General features: G+C 53.5%; 1 protein-coding gene across 2 annotated transcripts; it reads left to right on the top strand.

Annotated features, from left to right (window-relative positions):
* Window positions 1-5907: 5907 nt before the first annotated feature.
* Window positions 5908-22723, top strand: CBX7 (chromobox 7). Of its 2 annotated transcripts, none has more exons than XM_028115446.2 (6): window positions 5908-6177; window positions 8355-8398; window positions 15084-15149; window positions 19222-19288; window positions 22087-22159; window positions 22508-22723. In XM_028115446.2, exons 1-6 carry the CDS (start codon window positions 6109-6111, stop codon window positions 22660-22662), a joined length of 474 nt encoding a protein of 157 aa, XP_027971247.1. In that variant the 5' UTR covers window positions 5908-6108; the 3' UTR covers window positions 22663-22723. The 2 variants fall into 2 exon arrangements, with proteins under 2 accessions (XP_027971247.1, XP_027971246.1); XM_028115445.2 differs by having other exon boundaries at window positions 21808-22159.
* Window positions 22724-23431: the final 708 nt, after the last annotated feature.

The raw sequence follows: 23431 nt of genomic DNA, 5'->3' as shown, positions 1-23431 counted from the left end.
AACTCGCAACCCTGAGTTCAATAGTCACGTGCTCCACCGACTGAGCCGGCCAGGTGCCCCTACCTGTTTGTTTTCTATGTTAACCTTCCATTTTTATCTAGTCTTTAATGTCTGTCTGTATTAAAGTTTTATTCCATAAGGACCTTGTGTATTTTCATTCAGTTTATTCCTAGGTACTTTACATATTTTTTTAAAAGATTTCATTTATTTATTAAGAGAGAGAGACAGTGAGTGGGTGGGAAGAGGAGCAGAGAGGGAGGGAGAGAGAGAATCTTAAGCAGACACTCCACTGAGCGCAGAGCCAGACAGGGGGCTCGATCTCACAACGCTGAGATCATGACCTGAGCTGAGATCGAGAGTCAGACGCTTAACCAACTGAGCCACCCAGGTGCCCCAACATATTTTTATTATGCTATAAATGATATCTTACTGTACTTCATCTTTTTTTAAAAAGATTTTATTTATTTATTTGACACAGAGTGAGAGAGCACAAGCAGGTGGAGGGGCAGGCAGAGGGCGAGAGAGAAGCAGGCTCCCTGCTGAGCAGAGAGCCTGACACGGGGCTTGATCCCATGGCCCCGAGATCATGACCTGAGCTGAAGGCAGACACTCAACCGACTGAGCCACCCAGATGCTCCTGTATGCTGGTTTATTTAATCCAACAATTTTGCTAAATTCTTTTGTTAATTTGAAAAAATAATCTGAAGAATTTTTTTGATTTTCTACAAAGAATCCAAAAATAATGAGTTTTGTTTATTTCTAATCCTTTCACCTTTGTTTTCTTTTTGTTGTCTTGCTGTCTAGGACAGCAGTGTCCAAGATAAACCTAATGTGAGTCATATATGCGGGCCATGTGCATAATGTGAAATCTTCTAGTAGCCACATTAAAAAAATCAAAAGAAGCAGGTGAAATTTTTATATTTCATATAACCTTAATTTATAAAAATATTGTTTTAATATGTAATCAATATAAAGCTATTGATGAAACATTTTACGGTGTCAAGTTTTTTTTTTTTGTACTAAGTCTTTAAATCCAATATGTATTGAATTTTACTCATACATCTCAATTAGGACTAGTCACATTTCAAGTTCTCACTAATCACAGGTGGCTAGTGACTATCATGTTGGAAAACACAGGTGTAGGGTATCTGGTGCAGTGTTTAATGGAAATGGGGATTGTGACCATCCTTGCTTTCTTACCAATTTCAAGGGGAATGCTTTCAATATTTCCCCATTAATTAGGATATTTGCCGTAGGTTTTTTGTAGATACCTTTACCAGGATAAAGACACTCCCTTGTATTCTGAGTCTGCGACACATTTTAAAACAAACAGATGTTGAATCTTTCCTGCATCTATGGAGATGACCATATGTCTTTCTCCTTTAACTGTTAATGTGGTGAATTCCATCAACTGATTTTCAATTGTTAAGCCAACTTTGCATTTCTGGACGAGACCCAATTTTGTCACAAGATAATATCATTTTGCTATATTGCCAAATTTGGTTTGCTAATGTTTTGTTTAAGACTTTTGTATCTACAAATGTAGGGATCCAAAGGGGTACGTGCACCCCAATGTTTATAGCAGCAATGTCCACAATAGCCAAACTGTGGAAAGAGCCAAGATGCCCATCGACAGATGAATGGATAAAGAAGATGTGGTATATATACACAATGGAATATTATGCAGCCATCAAAAGGAATGAGATCTTGCCATTTGTAACGATGTGGATGGAACTGGAGGGCGTTATGCTGAGTGAAATAAGTCAATCAGAGAAAGACATGTATCATATGACCTCACTGATATGAGGAATTCTTAATCTCAGGAAACAAACTGAGGGTTGCTGGAGTGGTGGGGGGCGGGAGGGATGGGGTGGCTGGGTGATAGACATTGGGGAGGGTATGTGCTATGGTGAGCACTGTGAATTGTACAAGACTGATGAATCACGGATCTGTACTTCTGAAAAAAATAATGCAAAGAAAAAAAAAGAAGAAGAAGATAGCAGGAGGGGAAGAATGAAGGGGAGTAAGTCGGAGGGGGAGACGAACCATGAGAGACGATGGACTCTGAAAAACAAACTAAGGTTTCAGAGGGGAGGGGGGTGGGGGGATGGGTTAGCCTGGTGATGGGTATTGAGGAGGGCACGTTCTGCGTGGAGCACTGGGTGTTATGCACAAACAATGAATCAGGGAACACTACATCAAAAACTAATGATGTAATGTATGGTGATTAACATAACAATAAAAATTATTAAAAAAGACTTTTGTATCTATATTCACAAGAGACATTGGTCTACAATTTTTTTTTTTTTGCACTGTTCTTGTCACAAAAAAAGAATTGGGAACCGTTCTCTCTTTTTCTGGCATGCGGAAAAGTTGGGATAAAACTGGAATTATTTCTTCTTTAAACAACTCATAGGTGAATCTTTCTTTGTGGGAACATTACTGGTGATTGATTCAATTCTTTCAACGGTTATGGGAAGGTCTGATGCTCAGTTGGGGCCACGGGACATCAGGGGGACATCAGGTTGCTACAGTATCAAGATAATTTCATACTAGCTTATACAGAGCCACCACTCCCAACCCCCCCCCCCAAGTGCCAGAACCACTCCACGGCTGCCCCAGATTTCCCAGACCTTCTGATGACATATAGATCGAAGAGTTAATGTTTGGCATAGCCGGGGTCTCTTGGACTCTGCTCAGTGCTAAGGCTGGCACCTGCTATGAATGCTCAGTGTTCTGTTGTTAGATACTTTGGTACTATGACCAGGGATGCTCATTCAGGTTTTCTCTCGAGTCGGTTTTGGTAAGTTATGTTTTTTTCTAGGAATTTTCCCAGTTCATTAAGATTTTTAAGCTATTGTCATAAAGTTATTCATAATTATCTTTTATCTTTTCTTTCTCTCAATATTTGCAGACTCTCTGGCTTTTCGTTCCTGATACTGGTTAATTGTGCTTTCTCTCTTTTTTTCTTGATAAATTTCACCAGAGGTTATCAGTATAATTAGCATTTTTATAGAAGTAATTTTTGGTTTTGCTGATCCTTTTCATTATCTTCTGCTCTTATTTCACTCTGTCCTTCCTTCTGTTTTCTTTGTTTTACTTTACTGTTCTTTTTCCAGCTTCTTGAGATGGGCACCTCCTTACTACTTTCAGCGTTTTCTCTTTTCTAATATAAGCATTAAAAGCCATAAATTTCCTTTTAAGTCATGCTTTAGCTTACCCTGCAATTTTTTTAAAAAGTTTTTATTTTTAAGTAATCTCTACACCCAGTGTGGGGCTCAAACTCATGACTCCAAGATCAAGAGTCGCAGCCTCTTCCAACCAAGCCAGCCAGGCGCCCCTGCAGTTTTTAATATGTAATATTTCAATTCTCATTCAGTTACAATATAAAAGTATTTTATAATTTCCATTATCATTTCTTCTTTGATCCATCAGTTACTTAGAAACATACTTCTTAATTTCCAAACACATGGGGCTTTTTGAAATTATTTTTTGTTATCAACCTCTGCCTTATTTGTGTTGTGGTCAGAGGATATACTCTGTATGATTTCCAACTTTAGAAATTTCTTGAGATTTTCTACCTTTGTAAACATTCCACATGTAATTCTGCAGTTGTCACCCACCACAGTGTTCTATGAAAGTCCATTAGTCAAATTTCTTAGACTCTTATTGAATATATTTCTGTTTGTTCTACCAATTACAGAGAGGTGTGTTTTTAAGTCTCCCACTAGAATTGTGGATTTTTCTATTTTTCTGTGTAGTTCTCTTCATGTTTCCTATATTTTAAGATTATGGAATTTGCACACAAATTTGAAATTGTTCTACCTTTTTGGTGAACTGGATCATTTTCATTATGAAGTGACTTTCTTTATTTCTGGTGAGGGTTTTTGTTTTTTTTTTTTTCTCTCCAGTATTAAAGGAACTAGACAAGCCTTCTTTTCGTTAGCCTTGGTGTAATGTAGGTTTCCTGGGCATTTACTTACATCCTTTCAGTACCCTTACATTTGGGGGGTGTCTCTTGTGGATGTTTCTTCTAAATTGCATATAGTTGGATTTTTATCCAGTCTGATAGTCTTTGTATTTCAACTACAGCATTTAGTCCACTTGCATTTATTGAATTGTAGCACATTTGAATCCATATCTGTCATCTATTTGTCCCACCTGTCTTATATTTATTTTTCTCTCTGTTCTCGCTCGGTTTAGGACTGATCTTCTCATTCTATTTTCCTCCTCTAATAATTCGGGTAAATATTATACGCTGCATTTCCATTCTTTTAGTTTACCCTGCTAATGACAACCCCGGGATCATGACCCCAGCCGAAGGCAGACGCCCAACGGCTGAGCCACCCAGGCGGCCCGACAACTTTCATTCTTAACTCACCAAGTCTGAGTGTATTTGGTATCTCCACTTGCCTCCTGACAAAGGATATTAGAACCCTTTAACTCCACTCATCCAAGTTATATGCTATTGTTCTTGTGCATTTTAATTCTATTTTTATCCAGAAGACATTGTTACTGTTTTATATTGTCAATGTTCATTGTTCTTTATTCCCTATTGCATCAGACTTCTGTCTGTGATCATCTTCCTCCTGTCTGAAGTTCTTCCGCTGGAATTTCCTTTAAGGAGGGTCTGCTAGTGGCAAAGGCTTAGTCTTAGTATTTGTAAATGTTATTATTTCTCCCCCTCCTGGAAAGATATTTCCACTGGGCACATAATTCTTGAAACAAATTTGCACTGGGTACGTAATTCTAACATGATGGTTAGTTTCTCCCTGGACATTAGATAAATCATTCCAGTGCCTTCTGGCTGACTTCCGCTGCTTCTGATAAAAAATCAAGTGTAAATCTATCATTTCTTTTCTCTGTGCTCCAGACAACGGCGTTTGGACATTATTCTGAGGGAAATTAGGAGCTACGGGAGGTTTTTAAGCACTAGCGTGACCCAGTCAGATCTGCAGTGGAGAAAGCGCTCTCTGGCACTGTGTGGACACGGCTCGGAGGGAGCGGCAGCTCAGTGAGGAGGTTGTTGCTGCAGTCCAGCGGAAAGGACGAGGGGTGTGGAGGGAAGCGGGTCAGGGAAGCAGGACTTGGGAATCCACGCAGGTAGGCGGTGGGAACGCGAGGGGCGCGGTTCCCGGCGGGGAGGAATGGTGGCGCCGGAGCGAAAACAGAAGGGGGATGGGGTGGGTGAGGCAGACTCCGTCTGGGGCCTCAAGATCCATTCATTCCACAAACAGTGGAAGGACTACTATGTGCCGAACGCCAAGTGCGTGGCGGCAAAACCCGCCCCGGCCACACCTGCCGCGAATTATTGCCTAGCCGGGGCCCTCCGCACAGTCGCCCACCGACGGACGGACGGACCGACGGAAGGACGAACATGCAGGCGCCTGCTCAGGGCTGGCCAAACCACGCCGCTCCGGAGCCCGGATCTAGAGGCCTCGGTCCGGAGATGCAAGTCTCGGCCGGCCCCGCCCTCCCGCCGCTCTGGGGTCCGCGCGCCGGCCCCGCCCGCTCCTCTGTGGGAGGTGGGACACGTGGCCTCCGCGCTCTGCCCGTTTCTCATCGGCCCAACCGGGGCGTGTCGTTTCCGGCCTCCCAGAGTCACCGGGAGCGTTTTAAAGAAACGCCTGTCGGTATTAAGATCTCGTTCCGCCCCGGCGCCAAGCGACGCCCGCGCCAAATAAGTCCCGCGGACCGGCGCCGCGGAGCTGCGGCGCGCGGCCCACAGCTTGGCGGCGGGGCGGGGCGGGGCGGGGTTCCATCGGGGGCGGGGCAGGGCGGGGCGGAGCCGGCGGGGAGGGGGAGGCCCAGGAGGGGGGGCGTGACCTGCCGGGCGCGAGCCGAGCCCCCGCCCCGCCTCCTCCTCGCGCGCTCGCTCGCTCGCTCGCTTGCTCGCGCAGAGGAAAACGTTGCGCAGGTTCAAAAATGGAACGTCGGCGGCGTGAGGGAGCGCGAGGGGGTGTGCGCGCGTGCGCGTGCGCGTGCGCGCCCGGGCGAGGGTGACGGGGTCCCCGCCGGCCCGAGCATCGCGCGCCTCAGCCGCGGCCCCGCAGCTCCGCCCCCGGCCCGGCCCGGCCCGGCCCCGGGCCCGCTCGCCCGCCGCCCCGCATGGAGCTGTCAGCCATCGGCGAGCAGGTGTTCGCGGTGGAGAGCATCCGGAAGAAGCGCGTGCGGAAGGTGAGGCTGCCTGGGGGCGGCTCCCAGGACCCCTGTGGGGTCCCCTGTTGTCCCCAGCACCGTCCCTTCCACGCTGGCGGTGAGGGGGAAAGTGGGGCGGGGGGCCCAGGCAGCTCCGTGCTGCTGGGCTCGTCTCCCCAGTCTGTGCCTCAGTTTCCCCTGCCACCTTGTAGAACGAGTAGAATAAAAGTTGTCGCCCCGGCATCCTGGGGGCAGCTGAGCCCGCCAGAGCTGGAGATTAGGGTCAGACCGTAGGGATCCTGAACGCCATCCTTCCTCAACCTCCCCTCGTTCTAAATAAGGGGAGATTGAGGCCCAAGTTGAGGAAAAGGCTCACTGGTGTGTTAGCGTCGGAGCTGGGTCTCGAACTCAGGACTCCGGACTCGGTACCGAGACCTTTGAAGTTGGAGGCGGAGCTTCAGCCTCCTGCCTCTGAGGTCTAACTCTGGACTTCGACCTTTTCGGATCCCTTCTACCCCCACCTCCGGCTTTCTCCCCGTCTTGCAGCGCACACCTCTCTGTCTTCCCCACCCCAACTCTCAGCCCCACCCGGCTAAGCTCAGTGAAGCCGCCTACAGCGCTGGGGCATCCTCTAAGCTCCTCCCCCTTCCCTTCGCCTCCAAAACATACCCTGCAATTTAAGGAGGCATCTGTTCCCCTGGGTTCGGGTACACGCGCCTCGGGGCTGGACTTTGGCGGTTCACACTTCCTGTGCACCTGTTTGCAGAGTGGTCACCTCAGACCGGGGGTGGGGGATGGAAACCCTTGGGGAAAGTCCTTCTGGCACTCACCACCATCCTTTTCCCTTATCTCCCCCTCTGCAGCCCCTTGGGAGGCTCCAGTGGCAGGGCTGGGAGGGGTCTTAGAGGTCACCTCCTCCTGTTTGACAGAGGCAGAGACTGAGACCCAGGCAGAGGAAATGACCTGGTCAAGGTCACACAGCAAGGTAGAGATGGAGGCAGAGCAGGAGCTCAAGTTAGCTAATTGCTAGCTCATCTTTGGAGAGAGAAAACTCAGTCCTGGCATCTTCAGCCAAGGGTGAAGGTCGAGGTGGGCCATGGGCTTTTCTTCCCCTGCTCTGATGGGGTTGAACTCTTGGGGCTGCCCCTCCTCCTTCTCCCTTCCTCCAGGATTTCCTCGATTTTAATTTATTCCACAAAGCCCAGTGCTTTCCATGCACAGTAGCCGAAGCAGCTACAGTGGTTACCCTCCTTCTCCACGGTAGTGCCAGAGAGTGAGGGACATCATTCCTTCAGCCATTCACTCAAAATATATTTATTGAGGGTCTGTTACGTACCAGGCACCATCCTAAGGCCCAGGGAAGCATACATCCCTTCCCTCATGGAGCTGCCATTCTGGCAGAAGAGACATGTAACGAACAAGGAATACATACAGATGCCTTCCAGTGGGGCTGTGTGCTATGCAGAAGGAGAGCTGGAAGGTGGGAGGGGTGGCATCAGAAAGGTTGGTCAGGGCGGGCCTCTTTGAGGAGGTGACATATCTTGGTCTTAAAGTTCCAGTGCGGATGGGGTGGGACTGGAAAGCCAGGCCCCTGTCGGTGAGGAAGGGAGGGGTCAGTCTGTATTTTCTAACTACTGGAGGGGTGACCATCACTTCTGAAGGTGGAGACTTTGTTAGCCTTTTCTGGGGTCCTGCCAGGGTCTTTTGAGTTAAGAGCCCTAAAGTCACCAGCCTGTCACCCCTGGGCCAGAGGCAGCCTCTCCCAGGGAGGGGGTAGTGGGGCTAGTGCCATGGGAAACACGCCAGTGAGGAATTTTCTAGGATTTGGAGAGTCTTCTGCAAAAAAGTTAGGAGTTATGGTCTTAGCACTGGGACTCTGGGGACTGCATCTTTGGCGATACATGCCCCATGTGGTCTTAGTTTCCCCATGTGTGACATGGGCTCTGAGCTTCTGCCACAGGAGCCCCAGAAATGTTTGGGGCCAGATGCTCTCCTGTGCTTTTGCAGGAAGGACAGCCTGGGGAGTCATGCAGCAGCCAAAGTTTGGGTGTCTCTGGGTTGGTGGGGATCTGGTGCAGAGCTGGGGGGGAGTGTCCCTGGATTGTGTATGTCGTGCGGGAGCATCAGTCAGCAGAAAGTATCGGGCCTTACTGTCCTGTGAGGGGTAGTCGGGGCCCTGTGTATCTCACACCGTGTCTGCTTCTCTTTCTTCCCAGGGTAAAGTCGAATATCTGGTGAAGTGGAAAGGATGGCCTCCAAAGTAAGGCTCCTTTGTGTGTGTGTGTCTGCCTGCCTGTCCACCCTTCCATTCGCCTTTTGCCTCGCTCCCACCTAGCTTTGAGCTCCAGCCGCTTTAGTAATTGGCATTTGAACCTTGATTAAATCATCCTCTTCTCTGGGCCTCGGTTTCCCCTCTGCCAGCTCAGGGGCTAGAAGGACATGAGAGTCAGGGTGGGCCCCAACTTCTCTTCTCTCCTGCTCCCCTCTGGGTGAGGCTTCATCTTCTGGTTGGAGCCTCCCCTCCCCTCTTCTGGCTTTTCCTGGCACCTGGGAGGTGAAGGCCCAGCATCTTGGCTTCAGAGATGGCTACTGGGTGGAGGTAGAGCAAATACAGTGCTGAATGGGGGTTTGTGGGGCGGGATAAGACGAGTCTAGCCAGTGGGGCATGAGTCCTCAGTGCCATAGAGCTAGGGCCAGAGCCTGAGCCCACTTTGCCTTTGGGCAGCATTCTCCAGTCTACCAAGGAGGTTTCCGTACAGCCTTGTAAAGCAGGTAGAATGGTGATCTCTAAAGATGAGAAAACATGCTCAGAGAAGGTAAGCATCTTGCCTTAGGTCACACAGCAAGTGGTGGGACTTGAAACTGGCCTCCCCAGTTTCGGGTATCTCCTCTGTGCCTCCTCCATCTCAGAAATGGGGGGCAGATTGCTGGGTCTAGGACCTCTCCCAGTGGCTCCACCTCTCCTGCTGAGGTCCAATCAGGAACCTTCCTACTAACCAATCACCTCCCAACAGGAGGATGGTAGTGGGAGGGAATGAGCAAGTCGTGGGGCCTCTTCATTGGTTTGTGGGTGCCCTGCCTCCCTGCCCTGCCTGCTAGGGACTGACTCCTGGAAACCCCCGCTGCCCAGAGCGTCTGCTGTCTGTGCCAGGGGCTTTCTGCCGTGTTTATGTTGAGGGCTGACCTGGTATTGGATTCTGGGAGCATCTTGGGGGCCCGGTAGAGAGACACAGCAGAGGGAAATACAGCCTATGTTGCCTCAGCTTCCCGCTCTGCAAAATAGACTCTACAGGGCAGGCCCTGCTCTCCTCTCTGACGCTCCTTCATCTTTGGGGTGCAAGGCCTGAGTGCATGTGTTCAGGGCGACCTGCAGGCATCCTGAGGTTGGGGTTGGGAACTGGCCAACTAGAGAATGCACTGGTCTACTCCTGCTGCGCCTGCTGCCCTTCCCCCAACACCCTGGAACTGGAGGAGGATCCTCTCCTCCTCACAGCGGATGAGACATGGCCTTCCAGCCTGGGTAAAGGAGCAGTAAGAGTTGAGGCAGAGCTAGAAAAGGAAGATGCCTAGGGTGGACAGCAGGAGCACTGACTCCCTGGGTGCACGCTCCCCCTTAGCTTCTGCACCGGAAGGCATTGCATTGGTGTGTAGTCACCAGCCTGTTGGCCTTTAAGGCACTGTTGGCGCTTTTTCCTCGTCTGTAGACTCCATCTTTTGAAAGATTTCCTTCTTTAAACAGAGGTACTTATCAATGAAAACTTCCTTCTTCCACTTTAATCCCAAATGGATATGTCTACCTAGCAGGGCTTCAGCCAGGAGAGAAGGGCCTAGCACTCCAAGAGCAGCCCCTCATGTTTCTGCTGGCCTGAGCCCCTGGCCCTGCTGCCACTTGTTTCGTCACATGCTGAGACCACCAGGTGGGCCCTAATGACTGCCTCTTGTGGCTCCCCAGAGGGGTTCTGGGAGCCCGGTTTGACCAGATGACCTGGGGCACCCCTGGCTCCCCTGCACTTTGGTCCTGGGTTCCTGGCCAGGCTCACAGCTGTCGAGGTCTGCAACGTGGTGGGCCCTCTGCTTCCTGATTTACAAATCAGAATAATGAAGCCTTTGTCACAATATTGTTGTGAGGATTAGGTGATGGAGGTGAAGTACCTGGTGCATTCTCAGATGACCAGGCACTTAGGAAATGTTTGCTGTTAATACGAAGTTAGATAGCTCAGCTTCTAGATCTCCCTGCAGCCAGGAAAGGGGTCTGGGAGATTCCATTCCTCATAGGAGTTCAAAGTAGCCTTATAAATGGTTTAGATCAGTCCTCAGAGGGGTAAACTGAGGCCCAAAGAGGGGAGAGCATGACAAGAATATAACTTCCAACCCCATGCGGTGTGTTACCTATTTCCTGCTACCCACTGCATCACCCCACTTCACTTGGGGGAAAACAGGTTCAGTCAGGGGGAGAAGCAGGAGAACGCGGGCTCCTTTGTAATCCACTTGGGCTTTAGTCTCCCCTCCTCGGGGGCCCTTGCTTGGAGAAGAGGCTGGGAAAGAGGGTGGGAGTGGGGAGTTGGGTAGGCTGTTGCTTGCAGGTCTGGGAGCCTTGGCTAGGGTAGTGCCAGCCTTGGTGGGGAGAAAAGTCAGATTTTCCTGCTCAGCAGCACCTTCTTTGCCCTGGTCCAGGAGGCTTATATTAATAACAGAAAGCATAATTTAGATACACACTCACTCTGTGCCAGGCCCCTGTTAGACCATTACATGCTTTGTCCATTTTCTCTCCCCAGCTGCAGACAAATGACTGCCCTTCTTCCCCAGCAGATGGGGCAGAGGAGCTATCTTGTTTGTTCTGGAAGGTACAGCAAATTGCCCAGGGAGGGGCTGGGGGCACAGGGCAGAGGATGTTAAATCATCAGTTCCAGCCTCTCTGACCCACAGAGACCCTCAGATACCCCACTGATTTCAGCCTGCCCAGGACTGCTGTTCCCCCTTTGGAAATGCATTCTTTCCTTCTTTTCCCACTTGTGAATACTACCCCATCTTTTAGGGAGGACTGCCTCTATGGAGATTTGGTAATGATATTGTCGGTGGGCGCAGCAATAACCAGGCTGCTCATCGGTAAGCACCTTGTATGAGTCAGGCATTGGCCCATTTTTAATTGCCTCATAGCAACCCATTTTGCAGATGGGCACACAGAAATCCCCAGCAGAGGAGTCTGTGCTCAGGGTCAGATACAGCTGGGATGATTTGAACTATGGTTTACCTGATCCCAGGGCTTGGGGCCTAGTCCCTGTGATACACAATCAGTTCTGCCAAAGGTGACTGAGGATCTTTTGCCTCTTCCTCTCTTGGCCATTCAGTAGGAAGTGCTCAGGCTTTGGAGCCAGACCAGGCTGCCTTTGAACCCTAGTTCTGTAGATTTACAAAGCCCTCAACCTCTGCACCTCCATTTCTCCACCTGTCAAATGAGACCCTAGCCTCACAGGACCCTGGGGAAGGCTGCCTGAGACAAAAGTTTCCTAGCCAGGGACAGAGGAGGCCTGCCTTCCTCTTCCAACGCTGGGTTTTGGGCACCAACAGCAGAGTCCAGGGTTCTGGCCTGGCAGGTGTTCACACTCTATTGGAATCGATTTAATTAACGTGTATTTGCTTTTACTATGTATCACACTGAGCTAAGTGCTTCATATGGCTTAGCACATCTAATCGTCACATTAAGCCCCCAATTCAGGGACCTCTTGGTAGTCCCACTTCACGGATGAGTAAACGGAGGCCCCAGCGGCGGACGAACCTGCGCACCGCCGCGCCCCTCAGTCTCCGACCTAAGCGCGCCACGCTGCTTCTCATTTGGGGGGACTTTAAATTGGAGGGGGGGACTGGGGCGGGCCTGGCTTTGGGGGGCCCCGCCCCCTGCACGGCGGGAGCCTGCGCAGCGCGGCTCAGGCGGGGCGGCCGTGAGCCTGTTTACCCGGGCTCGGGGGCGGGGCGGCCGGTCACGTGGCCGTGTTTACCTCGGGGCTGGCGCGCGCCGTCCCGCCCCCGCTCCCTATTGGCTGGCCTGGTAATCCGGGGCGCGCCCACCTCCGTGCGCGCGCGCGCGCGCGCGCGCGGCGGCTGCGCTGCAGGGGGCAGGGCGGGGCAAAGTGGGGCTCTCCGCCCCCCACGGAGCGCTAGGTTCCCGGCCTGCCCGCGCGGGTCCCTCTGCTCGCTCCACCCCGCCCTGCCGCCCGCCGGCTGTGCGACCCGGTCCTGCCTGCGCCTAGCTCTTCCCAAAGCGCCTTTGCCCTCGCGTGGCCCCGGCTCCTCACATGGCGGAGCAGGGCTAATGGCCTCCACTTTAGGGGGCGGGGGTGTCCGGAGAGGGAGACGCTAGTGCAGACCCCCAGGCTTTCTCCCCCGCAGCATGGAGCCGGACCAGGCCTCCTGCTGCTTACTTAGTCTGACCCTGTCCCACTGTTATACACCTCCAGCTGCCCCAGCCAGTAACCATCCCCGCTGAATCCACTGAGCCTTTCTGTGCACCCCCTGTGTGCAAAGCCCCGGTCAAACACAGGACGTGGTCAGTCGGGCACTATCGACATCACAGACCGGTGGGGAGACAAATGTAGTGACAAGTGAGAGACCCCGAGGTAGAGGGTAGCCGAGATTCAACAGTTCCAACCACAGACTAGCCGCTTACTGTCTCGACAACCTTGGCAAGATGCTTACTCTCTGTGCCTCCCGTTTCTTCGTCTTTAAATAGGGTAACCTACCCCCATGGTGGTTTTATGAGGAATAGATGAGTCCCTGGCAGTGAGTTGTGCTCGTACCATGATGGTGGTGGTGGTGATTCTTAAGATGAGGAAATTGAGGTCCAGAGAAGGTTAGGGACTTGCCGGGAACCACACAGCACCCACATCAACAAAAAATGGGCAAGGCAGTGGGGAAGTGGGTAGGACAGAGAAGCCTAGAACACTGTAGAGACATCTTAACAGCTAGAGGAGAGAGGGCAAGGCAGAGGACACGGGAGGAACACAAAATTCCTCCTTTCTTGTAACTAGTTAACAGCTGAGGAAATTTAACCTTTGTTTTGGAGGAGGAAGTTTTGGAGTCTCTGCCAGTTTCTGGTTCTTGTACTTTGGGCTTTATGCAAACTATCAAAAAGCCCCAGTTTCACTTTTAGCATTTCTTCAGGGTGAGCAAAACTCTGCAGTGGCTTCTATAGCCATTCCCAGAGCACCTAGGGTCTGGGGCTGGGCACCCTGGGGTGGGGGCTTATATAGCCTGCCGGCCAGGATGCCAGCTGGATTCATCAGTAATTTTGGCAGGTGCCAAGTGCACCAGGCTGTGGAGAGCAGCAGAGGGGAGGGTGCGTTCTGAGGGGAGTGAGACAGCTTGAGGAGGAGGTCAGGGGAAACCACAAGGGCCTGGCTCCTGAAGGATGGGGAGGAGGTCAGGGAGGGACTGGCCCTCAGGTGGAGAGAACAGCCGGTGCCAGGGAGGTGTGACTATGCCTGATCAGGCTGCGCGTGGGGTGGTTGGGTAGGGACTGTGAGGTCCTCAGGGCTTGGACCTTTGTTGCGGAGTCCACAGAGCCCGACACAGAGTAGGTGTGCAGAAATGTCAGTGGAAGGAAGGAGGAAAGGATTCTGTTGTTGGAATCTGGATTGGACTACTGGTAGCTGTCAGTGTCCCAGGACGGTTTAGTTTGGCTGGTCCAGAGAGAGCAGGAGCAGGAGCTCCAACCGGCCTCTCTCTGCCTCCTGACACCTGCCTAAAACCTGCTCACCTCCCTTCTTGTCCAGCAGAGCTGCGCGCAGCCTGGGCCAGAATCACAGTCCGTTGCTTTGGTGTGGTTTGTACATATACGTGTATGCACGTGAACATATATGTGTGTCTATATGTTTGTACATATGTTGTATGTTTGAAAACATGTATGTACAGACACATTCAGGTATGTGTTTTAAAACTTTTCATTTTTTATTCATTATCATCTGTTTATGGTGAGTGACACTAGTGTTTCCGTTTATGGAAGTCATAAAGGTTTTGTTTTTTTTTTTTTTTTAGTAATCTCTACACCCACTGTGGGGCTCAAACGCACGACCCAAGACCAAGAGTCACATAGCTCCTCTGACTGAGCCAGCCAGGCGCCCCTAAAGTTTGTTTTTAAAATAAAATTATTAAACAAAAAAAGTGAGCTGCTTTAAAGGCAGGTGTTAAGTAAATAGCAGTGCAGGTGGAACAAAGATGGCTTGAGCTGTGGAACCGCTGAGCTGTCACTCCCAAGTCTGGCCCACCAGGGGATGCTCTGTGGTCTGGGGGTGGTGGAAGGTCCCCGCTGGAAATACCGATAGCCATCTACCCAGTTCCTGCTGCGTGCCAGGCCCTGCTGTGAATGTACAGAAGTGTGCCAAGGAGGGAGGGAGCAGCTCAGCCCAGGCAGAGGAGGCCTGTGCGGGGTGGGGGTGGGGGGGCAGCAGCCGTAAGCACTGGGCACTGCACTGGGCACTTAGATGAACAGCACAAGAGTTCTTTACTGATAGAGAAATGGAGGCACAGGGACGTTGAGTAAATCCTTCAAGGTTGGACAGCTAGCAAGGGCAGAGCTGGGATCTGAACCCAGGCAGTCTGGCACCAGAGCCGCTGCCCTTGGCCACATGCTCAGGCCTCTCAGGAGAAGGGAGTCCTGGGAGCAGTGCCCTGTGCTTCTGAGCATGAGGTCTAACTGGGTGTTGGACGCGGTTATTTGTAGGGTGGTGTGATCAGTGATCGTTGCTCAGAATGAGGGGAGTTCTGGTGTCGTCGGAGCTGCCTGACCTGGCCTGGGCAGCCCAGGACAGCTTCTGGGAGTAGGTGACAGTTATGCTGGACCAGGAAGGGGGCAAGAGCCTGCAGAGGGCAGGCCCCAGTGGAGCAGATGTAGCGTCGGGGAATGCCGGTGGGGAGCAGGGCAGCTTCTGACCTCCTGTTTCTCTCCCCAGGTACAGCACGTGGGAGCCGGAAGAGCACATCCTGGACCCCCGCCTGGTCATGGCCTATGAGGAGAAGTAAGGGGGCCTCAGGCTGCCACTGGGGCTGGGCATAAGGCAGGCTTTGAGGTTTCATAAGGAGCCTGCTGCAGGCTTGTCTCTGAATGAGGGGCAGGGGCATGGGGGTGGCGGGGGTCTAGTCTGCAACTGGGAGAAGGGGGTGGGCATCAGGTCCCAGGGCAGCTGAGGGACCTGGTGCCCTTTCCTATTGCTGAGTGATGTCTGCCACTTCTCTAACCTCCCCAGGCCTCAGTCTCTCTGCTGTAAAATGGGCCATCCCTAATAACACTGGCTCTGATTCCCCCAAAGGTAGGGCTTTCAATTGCTGTGAAGGGTATAAAAATGCTTTACAGAGATACCCTGTGTGAGGGGCAGCAAAGTCCATAATGGGCGGTCATGGTCTTGGCGACAGATTCAGAGAGAAATTCTCCCCAGAGACTCTCACCAAGAGAAGGAGAGTCTGGTGAAGCTTGAGAAAGGCCTGGGGAGGGACTGTGGCTTTGGAGCAAGGATGTCTGAGTTCTGGTCCGTCCCACTTGGCCACCTCCCAGCTCAGTGGCCCTGGACAAAGCTCCCCCGGGCCTCAGTCTCCCTTATTTGCCAATGCTCTGCTCTGATTCCGAAGGCTGGTTAGTGATTGGCAGCTCCTCTGATGGGCAGAGAGGGTGCAGGCTCTCAGGGGAGAGCCTTTGACAAAATGTTGTTTCTCCTGATGTGGGAGCCTTTTGAGTCTAAACATCCCCGTTTGCTGTAGGACCCCCAGCTTTACCGACCTCCCTGCCAGCAGGCAGCCCCAATCCTTCTGCCTCTTCCCATCCTGCCCACTGTACAGGGTGGGATCTTGGCACAAAATCATTTCCATTTGGCCCTTTGCGGTAACCTCCTGAGACGGGGATGAGAGTCTCATCTGACGGATGAGGAAGCTAAGGCTCTGGGAGCTAAGTAGCTTGTCAGGGGGACCTCACAGCTGGGAAGCCACCTAACTCAGGCCTCCCGACTCCCAGTCAGATGCCCTTCCCCTGCCCTTCCTTGCCCCCTTCCCATTGGTTCTCCCCAGGAAGTGTCCTGCTGCCCATTGCAAGGAAAACTTTCCCCTGTTCTTTCCTTTAAAAATCAGGGTGTCCCTGTCCCACAGCTTTTCTCTGGCTCCTGGGCGCTTGGTGGGGCCTTGATCTAAAAGGATTGTGGTGCTTGGGAGAATCCTGTGGAGTGTCCTGGACTGCAGTGAGGAGAGTGTCAGGCAGGTGTCCAAGTCCTGAATTAGAGTCCTGGCTCTGCCACTTGCCAGCTGTGTGGTGGTGGGCAAGGCCTTCTCCCTCCCCATCTGTGAAGTGGGCTTACGGGGCTCTCATGCGGAGCAAGGTGTGTGAAAGCACTTTGTAGACCAGTAAGTGTGGGAGCACGTGTGTGAATTATCTCCCTGATGGTAACTAAGGGTCATTCGTTTGCTTGTTCAACAAGTCTTTATTGAGGTTCTGCCATGTATCAGATACTGTTCCAGATGCTGGGGACACAGCAAGGAGCAAAACCAGTGAACATCCCTATTCTCACGGGGCTTGAATTCCAGTGCAGAGACACACAATAAAAAAAAACACCAATAAATGTATATGATATCAGATGGTCATAACTATTGCAAAGACAGGGTTGGGGGCAGGGAGAGGGGGTGGGTGGGGGTGCAAGGATCAGTGGGGTGGCTGGGTGGGGGTGTTTGACCCAAATCCAGGTTTATACCTGGATTACGTGAGGGAATGAGCCCAGCAGGTATTTTCGAGGAGGACATCCCGGGTAAAGAGAACAGTGCAAAGGCCCTGGGGTGAGAGCCAGTGTTTAAGGAACAGCATGGAGGCAAGCATGGCTCTGAGTGTGGCCAGCTGGAGTGGTGTGAGCTGGGTGAGGTGGGGGAGATGAGGCAGGAGTAGGGCGGCTGAAGGAAGGGGGAACACAGCTCTGGCAGTGCCACATAAGTCCTGGTGGAGTATTTGGATCTTATTTTGAATGAGTCAGAAAAGTCAATAGTTAAGGAACAAAAGAAGAGCTTGGAGACTTTTACAGGCCCACTGCGTGTCTTTTGGCCTACTTCTTCTCTCTCAGTCTTGGTGAAGAGGAGGTAAAAGAGGGATGATGTCCACTTAACACCTGCCTTGCAGAGTTTTAAAGAGATTCAGAAGGAGTCTGGCAAGGGGGCTCTTCTGCGGAGTCCCGCCTGCAGGGAGACGCTGAGAGGGTGCGACTCCAGGGTGCCACTGCCCTGCGGTCCTGGATGTTGATGGGCAGGATCCACCTGGGTGGTGAGGACTGGATAGAATGGATCCCTCCCCCTTTACACGCACACACGCACGCACGCGCACACACATGCACACACGCTGCAGATTGGAAACCAGGATCATGTGGCCTGGGTTCATGGCCTGCCCTGCTGGCCCTGACTGGACCCTGGGCCTGACCCTCACTAGGCCTGGAGCCCAGAGCTCAGCGGCCGACGTCAGAATTTTGGCATTGGGCAAGTGACTTAACCTCTCTGTGCCTCAGTTTCCATGGCTATAAGGTGAGGAGAGTAACCATGGCTCCCTCACAGGGTGGCCGTGCGGGTTAGATAGAGGGTTGCCTTGTGCAGAGTGTCCAGTGTGTGATGATCATATAAATATCAGAAACACACTACCGTCGTTATTCTTTCCCCTACAGCCTTTCCCTCTCCCCCCGTCTACTTCCTCTTTCTCTCTCCTTTCTCTTCCCTCTCCCCCCTGCCCCCCTTTAGTATTTTAGCTTGTCTACCCTCCATTTCGATAAATCCCAGGGACCTCTCTTGTTCCTCCCGAGAGCCCTGGTGGCCAGGGGAGAAGGGACTCTCTTGCCCCAGACGAGGACACTGAGGTCCAGAGGAGAAGCGACCGGCCAAGGTCTCCCGTGGGTCAGGGTAGAGCTGGGCCTGGAACAGGGTGTCCTGGGGCCCAGCACCGGCTTCTGTGAGAAGAATCTCACCCTCAAAGGCTGGCAGGTCTATCCCGGCAGGCCAAGTGGCGGGTGTCACAGTGTGATCAAATGCTGGCTCCTGGGCCCCACAGCAGGCCGACTCCCCAGGGAGGGAGGGAGGGAGGGAGGGCCCAATACGCCCCGAGGGCGGTGCTGCCCTGAGGAGGGTGGAGGACAAGTGGTGGAAGGGGCTTCCTGGGGCTGGGGCTGCTTTCCCCCAGCTCAGATGGAGAGACTGCCTGGGGTCACACAGCCTGTGTGGGGAGGGAGGGTGCGCTCCCGGCCTCCACATTCTCGCTGCTGCCGACGTGGCCTCTGCAGCAGGGGCCGCAGAAAGTGGGGTGGGATGAAGTGAAATCGGCAGAAGGAATATGGCTCTGACGTTTTCCGCCACTCCCGGCACTGCTGTCGGAGTCTCTGTTGTGTTGTGTCGTGTGTGTCGTGTGTGGCTTTGTATGCATCCTCGGGTAGTGCCTGTGTGTCTGGGATGTGGGGAGGGCACCCCGCAGAGAGTCTGGCACCTACTAGGGACTCAGTGCAGGCGAGTTTCTCTCCCTTTCCCGAACCGGATGATACAGGCAAGAGCCTGTCCTCTCCACCAGGGTCATGCAGGTCCCAAATGGGGAAAAACCTGGGCAGAGCTTCACTTACAAGAGGACCATTCCCAGTTTCACCAGCTCCCCTGGGACCCTGGAGGCAGATTTGATTGACAGGTTTCTGTACCACTCTCCCGAGAGTGGAAGCCAGATCTGCATTGCTTTGGAGGCTGTACCCAGTGGCATGGAGAGCAGAGCTCCGGTGTGACTCTGGAGCCCAGTAAACACCCACATACTTTTGGAGACATCACCCAAGTCCCACCTCAGTGATTAGGACCAGTGGCTGTACCCGCCCCCCCAGTTTGGCCAGATGGGAAGACCGAGGTCCTGGGATTTGAACATGGGGCCCCACTGTTATGGTGTAAAGAGAGCAATGGGGAGGAGTCCATACCCTAGGATTGGGGGGTGGCCTGTGGCGGGTGCCCCTTTGCCCATAGACAGCAGAGTGTGAGGTGGAGCGGATGCTTTACTTTCCCTTAAATGTCACCAGTGTTTGCTTTTCTTCTGCCATCTGCTTTGCACCCCAGGGAGGAGAGAGACCGAGCATCGGGGTATAGGAAGAGAGGCCCGAAACCCAAGCGGCTTCTGCTGCAGGTAACCCCGCCAGCCTTGGTGCTCGTCCACAGGTGCCCCTGCTCCTCCCACCAGTCTCCCCCACCCTGTGCATTTGCACCAGCTAGTGGAGCTGAACCACCTATCGTCCTTGCTCTGCCCAGGGCGCTGTGGGGTGGGAGCCCTTAGTGGGTAAGTCTCCACAGGGGGAGGGTGGGGAAGGAAGACAGCCTTGGGGGGGGGAGGTGCTGTGGGGTTTGGGGGAGGGTGGGTATATGGCTGATGGGAGCCTAAAATTTTGAAAGCTTAGAATCTTGTAAATAAGCCTTTATAAGACTCAAAGTCCCCAAAACATTGTAATATTTGTAGGACCTCAGAAACATAAACTTTAGGATTGAGGAAACGTGGGAGCCTAGAGTTTTAGAACCCAAGAAAGGGAGACTCAGAGTTCTGGAACTGTTGTCTTGGGATGCCCTAGGAATGTGGCCTTTTTGAGAAAGGAGAAACCTACGGGACCCCCTTTTCCAGGCCTCTGCCAGAGGTGGGCATCTAGACTCCAGAACACCCCAAGTTACCCAGGTCCTGGGGCCACTTTGCTGACTTCACTGCTTTGCTTGGGAAGCGGGTGGAGTTTGAAATGATGTGGTATGAGGCAAGTCTCTTTGCCTCTCTGAGCTTGAATTTTCTCATCTGTAAAATTGGGATGATAAGCATACCTGCTCTCCTTAATGGAATAAGTTTCACCCAGGTGTTCGAAGCCAAACGATAGGGCTTCTCGGTCTACACAGTGTGAGCCATGGCCAGTCTCCTGCCCACCCTTGAGTATAGATCACCTGAAGCTTTGGACAGAAAAGATGGGTTTCCCTTCACGCAGTGGGCATTTTCCTTGGGGTTTGGCATGAATTGGGTCCCAGGAGGGAAGGTAGTATCTGTCTGTCGGACGTCTTCCCCGAACTTAGCAACTTAGAGCAGTAAACACTTAGCATATCACAGTCGGGTGGGTCAGGAATTCAGGAGTCCTGTAGCTGGTTTAGTGATTCTAGTTCACGTTACAGTCGTGATATCAACCGGCGCCCACTCATCTGGGTGTTTTACTGGGGCGGGGCTGTCTGCTTCCAAGGTGGCTACTCAACGTGCCCACAAGTCAGCCCTGGTTGTTGACAGGAGGCCTGGTACTTTCCATGTGGACCTCTCCGAGGCCTCCTGGGTGGCCTCACAGTATGGCCACTAGCTTCCCCCAGAGCCAGTGATCCAAGAGCGAGAGCAAGGGAGGAGCACAGTGTCTTTAATGAGCTAGCCTTGCAAGTCCCACACCACAGCACCCGGGGCCCGAGGGGACCTGGGTGTGAATTGCTTGAGGCGGGCCTTGCTGGGGCAGTCTCAGAGGCCGGCCACTGCTATTTCTGCACCATCACAGATGGTGATTCCTTCATTCCTCAGATGAAGAAACTGAGGCTTTAGGAGGCCAGGAGTCTCCCCGGGGTGACATAGCTGGATTCAAACCTAGGTCTGAGCCTGGGGGCTCCTGGGTGCCTGTTAGTAGCTGCGGTCCTCCCTTGGTGAGGTGGAGAAGGGCCAAGACCAAGCGCATCGCAGTGTTGAAGTTTCCTGGGCTCGTGATGGCCGCTGCGCCAGGCTGAAGGAGCAGGTTTTGATTGGGCTGCAATAGGATAAGCCTTCCAGACATGGTAGTCCTGCCCCGACCTCTCCCTGGCCAGCCCTCCTCCTGTCCCATAACAGCCTGTGTCCCCGGCCGAGTGACGGGCATTAGTGGGCAGGACGGGAGAACGGAGCCTGTGTGTGCGATTTCTGCTCCCAGCTGGGGGATGTTTGACCTACAGGCCCCATCTCATGGCCTCATTCTCTTCCTGGGGGCTCTTGGCCTCTGGTGACATGTGGCAGCAGAAGGTACTGTCCCGGAGGGATCCAGGCCCTCCCAACACCTTAGCACCAAGGATCTTTCTTGGATCTTTACACATCTTGGCCAAAGTCAATAAAACAAATCCCTAGAGTACAAAACTCCAGCCCTTAAGTGGTGGAACACGTGCCCTCCAGCCCCATCCTAACAAGAGTGCCATGTGGCATCTGCAGAGGGCTGGGCCCGCAGCTCTGAGCGGAGGAGTACCCCAAGAATCTTAGGGCATCCGCCTCACACCATCTCCTTGGCCTGCTGGCTGTTTCAGCCTTGGGGGTCCTTTAGTAGGCAAAAATTCCTTCCCCGTGATGGAAGAATAACTCCTTAGTTTATCTGCTTCATAGATCCAGATTTGCTTTTTCTTGGTCAATTTTCAGTCCGTACTCTTGGATGCTCCTCTGCTGTGCAGCCCCTGTCCCTGAGCCACCTGCACCTCCCCACCCCGGAGAGATGAGGTGGCACCAGGCTGGGGCTGGGGCTGGTCAGGGGTGGCATTCTGGGCTGGGGTGGGGGCTGGGGTAATGGCTGGCTCTGGGCCATGCAGCACAGAGAAAGGCACTCCAGGCGGGAGGAACAGCATGAGCAAAGGCGCGGCAGCGGCCGGGAGGGCAGGGCTGACCCGCCGTGCCCTGGCTTGCCCCCGCAGCGGCTGTACAGCATGGACCTGCGGAGCTCCCACAAGGCCAAGGGCAAGGAGAAGCTCTGCTTCTCCCTGACGTGCCCACTCGGCAGCGGGAGCCCTGAGGGGGTGGTCAAGGCAGGGGCGCCCGAGCTGGTGGACAAGGGCCCCTTGGTGCCCGCCCTGCCCTTCCCGCTCCGCAAGCCGCGCAAGGCCCACAAGTACCTGCGGCTCTCACGCAAGAAGTTCCCGCCCCGCGGGCCCGACCTGGAGAGTCACAGCCATCCACGGGAGCTCTTCCTGCAGGAGCCAGCAGCCCCGGACGTCCTGCCCGCGGCCAGCGAGTGGGAGCCCGCTGAGCAGCCCCCCGAGGAGGAGGGTAAGGTGGCCCCTCGGCCCCGTCCCAGAGCCCCTGAGAGCTGGAGAGTCCCCTTGAGTCGTCATGTCCAATTGCTACAGTGCCCAGAGAGGGCCCAGGGTGCTCTTGAGGCCACACAGCCCGCGGGGGCCCTGGCACCACCCCAGCTCTTCCTGTGGTCCCGCTGTGGGGGGGGTGGTCCAGGCAGGGAAGACACTCCTCCCGGGTGTCCAGCCTCGAGCTAGGCCTGGGGCTGGAGCCGGTGCTAGGCGGGCGGAGTTCTGGATGCCCCCGCCCCCCTTCCCTATGGTGTTGTCAAGGCCGTGCTCACCTCTCCGTCTTTCTGTCTTTCTCCCATGCCTGCCGCAGATGCAGACCTGGCCGAGGGGCCCCCTCCTTGGACACCCGTGCTCCCCCCAAGTGAAGTGACAGTGACCGATATCACCGCCAACTCTGTCACCGTCACCTTCCGCGAGGCCCAGGCGGCTGAAGGTTTCTTCCGGGACCGCGGCGGGAAGTTCTGAGTCACCATTTTTACTCTTCGTAAACTGTTTGCTTTTGGGCTTGGGGTGGGGACTTCCAGAGATGGGGAGGGGTTGGGGGCGGGGTAATTATTTTATTTAAAAAAATATGGAACAGGAGCAGGGGGCAAGATCCCGACACCTTCCCGCCACCTCGCCCGTTTCTCTGCGCCTGATGTTTACAGAAAGGCTCGGTGGTCTGTTTTGGGGGCTGGGGCTGGGGCGGCCTGGCATCGCCCTGCCCAGGAGGGGGTCATCTCTGGGCCAGGATGGAGACAGGGCCACCCATCCCTGGACGCCTCCATCATCATTCTTCTCTAGAGACGCAGCAGCTGGTCCCAGGAACCAAAGGAGAATGGGAGGGCCCAAACCCTCTCCCTTGAGCCCCCCACTCCCTCGTTTCTGGTTAGTTTCCCTTTTCCTTTTTTGGGGGTGGGGGGGGGTCTTTATTTTTAACTTTCCACTCCAGCTTTGCGGTGGGACATAGAGGCTGGCTTTGACCAAAAATGACCGGGTCAAGACGAGGGGCCAGGAGGAAGGCTTTGCGGTTGTTGGGGTGCATCCCATACCCTTCCCTGGGTGTGGCTGCCAGCTGAGCCCCTTCCACTGGGAGCCCCCCCCCCCGCCCACATCACCTGGCCTGTGAAAAACACTCATGTGCACACCCAGCCACACAGGCATGCACACCCGGCCCCGGGACCCCGTGACTGTGGGCAGTGTGTCTGCAGATGCGCACAGTGGGTCTTGTAAACCTCCTGTTTAGAACCCCGAC

The sequence above is a fragment of the Eumetopias jubatus genome, unplaced genomic scaffold, assembly GCF_037043125.1.
Source record: "Eumetopias jubatus isolate StellerSeaLion01/CBP00866 unplaced genomic scaffold, mEumJub1_p1.0 scaffold_8, whole genome shotgun sequence".
Lineage (NCBI taxonomy): Eukaryota > Metazoa > Chordata > Mammalia > Carnivora > Otariidae > Eumetopias > Eumetopias jubatus.
Note: the sequence above shows the minus strand (reverse complement) of the source record. Positions and strands in the feature narration are given on the sequence as shown.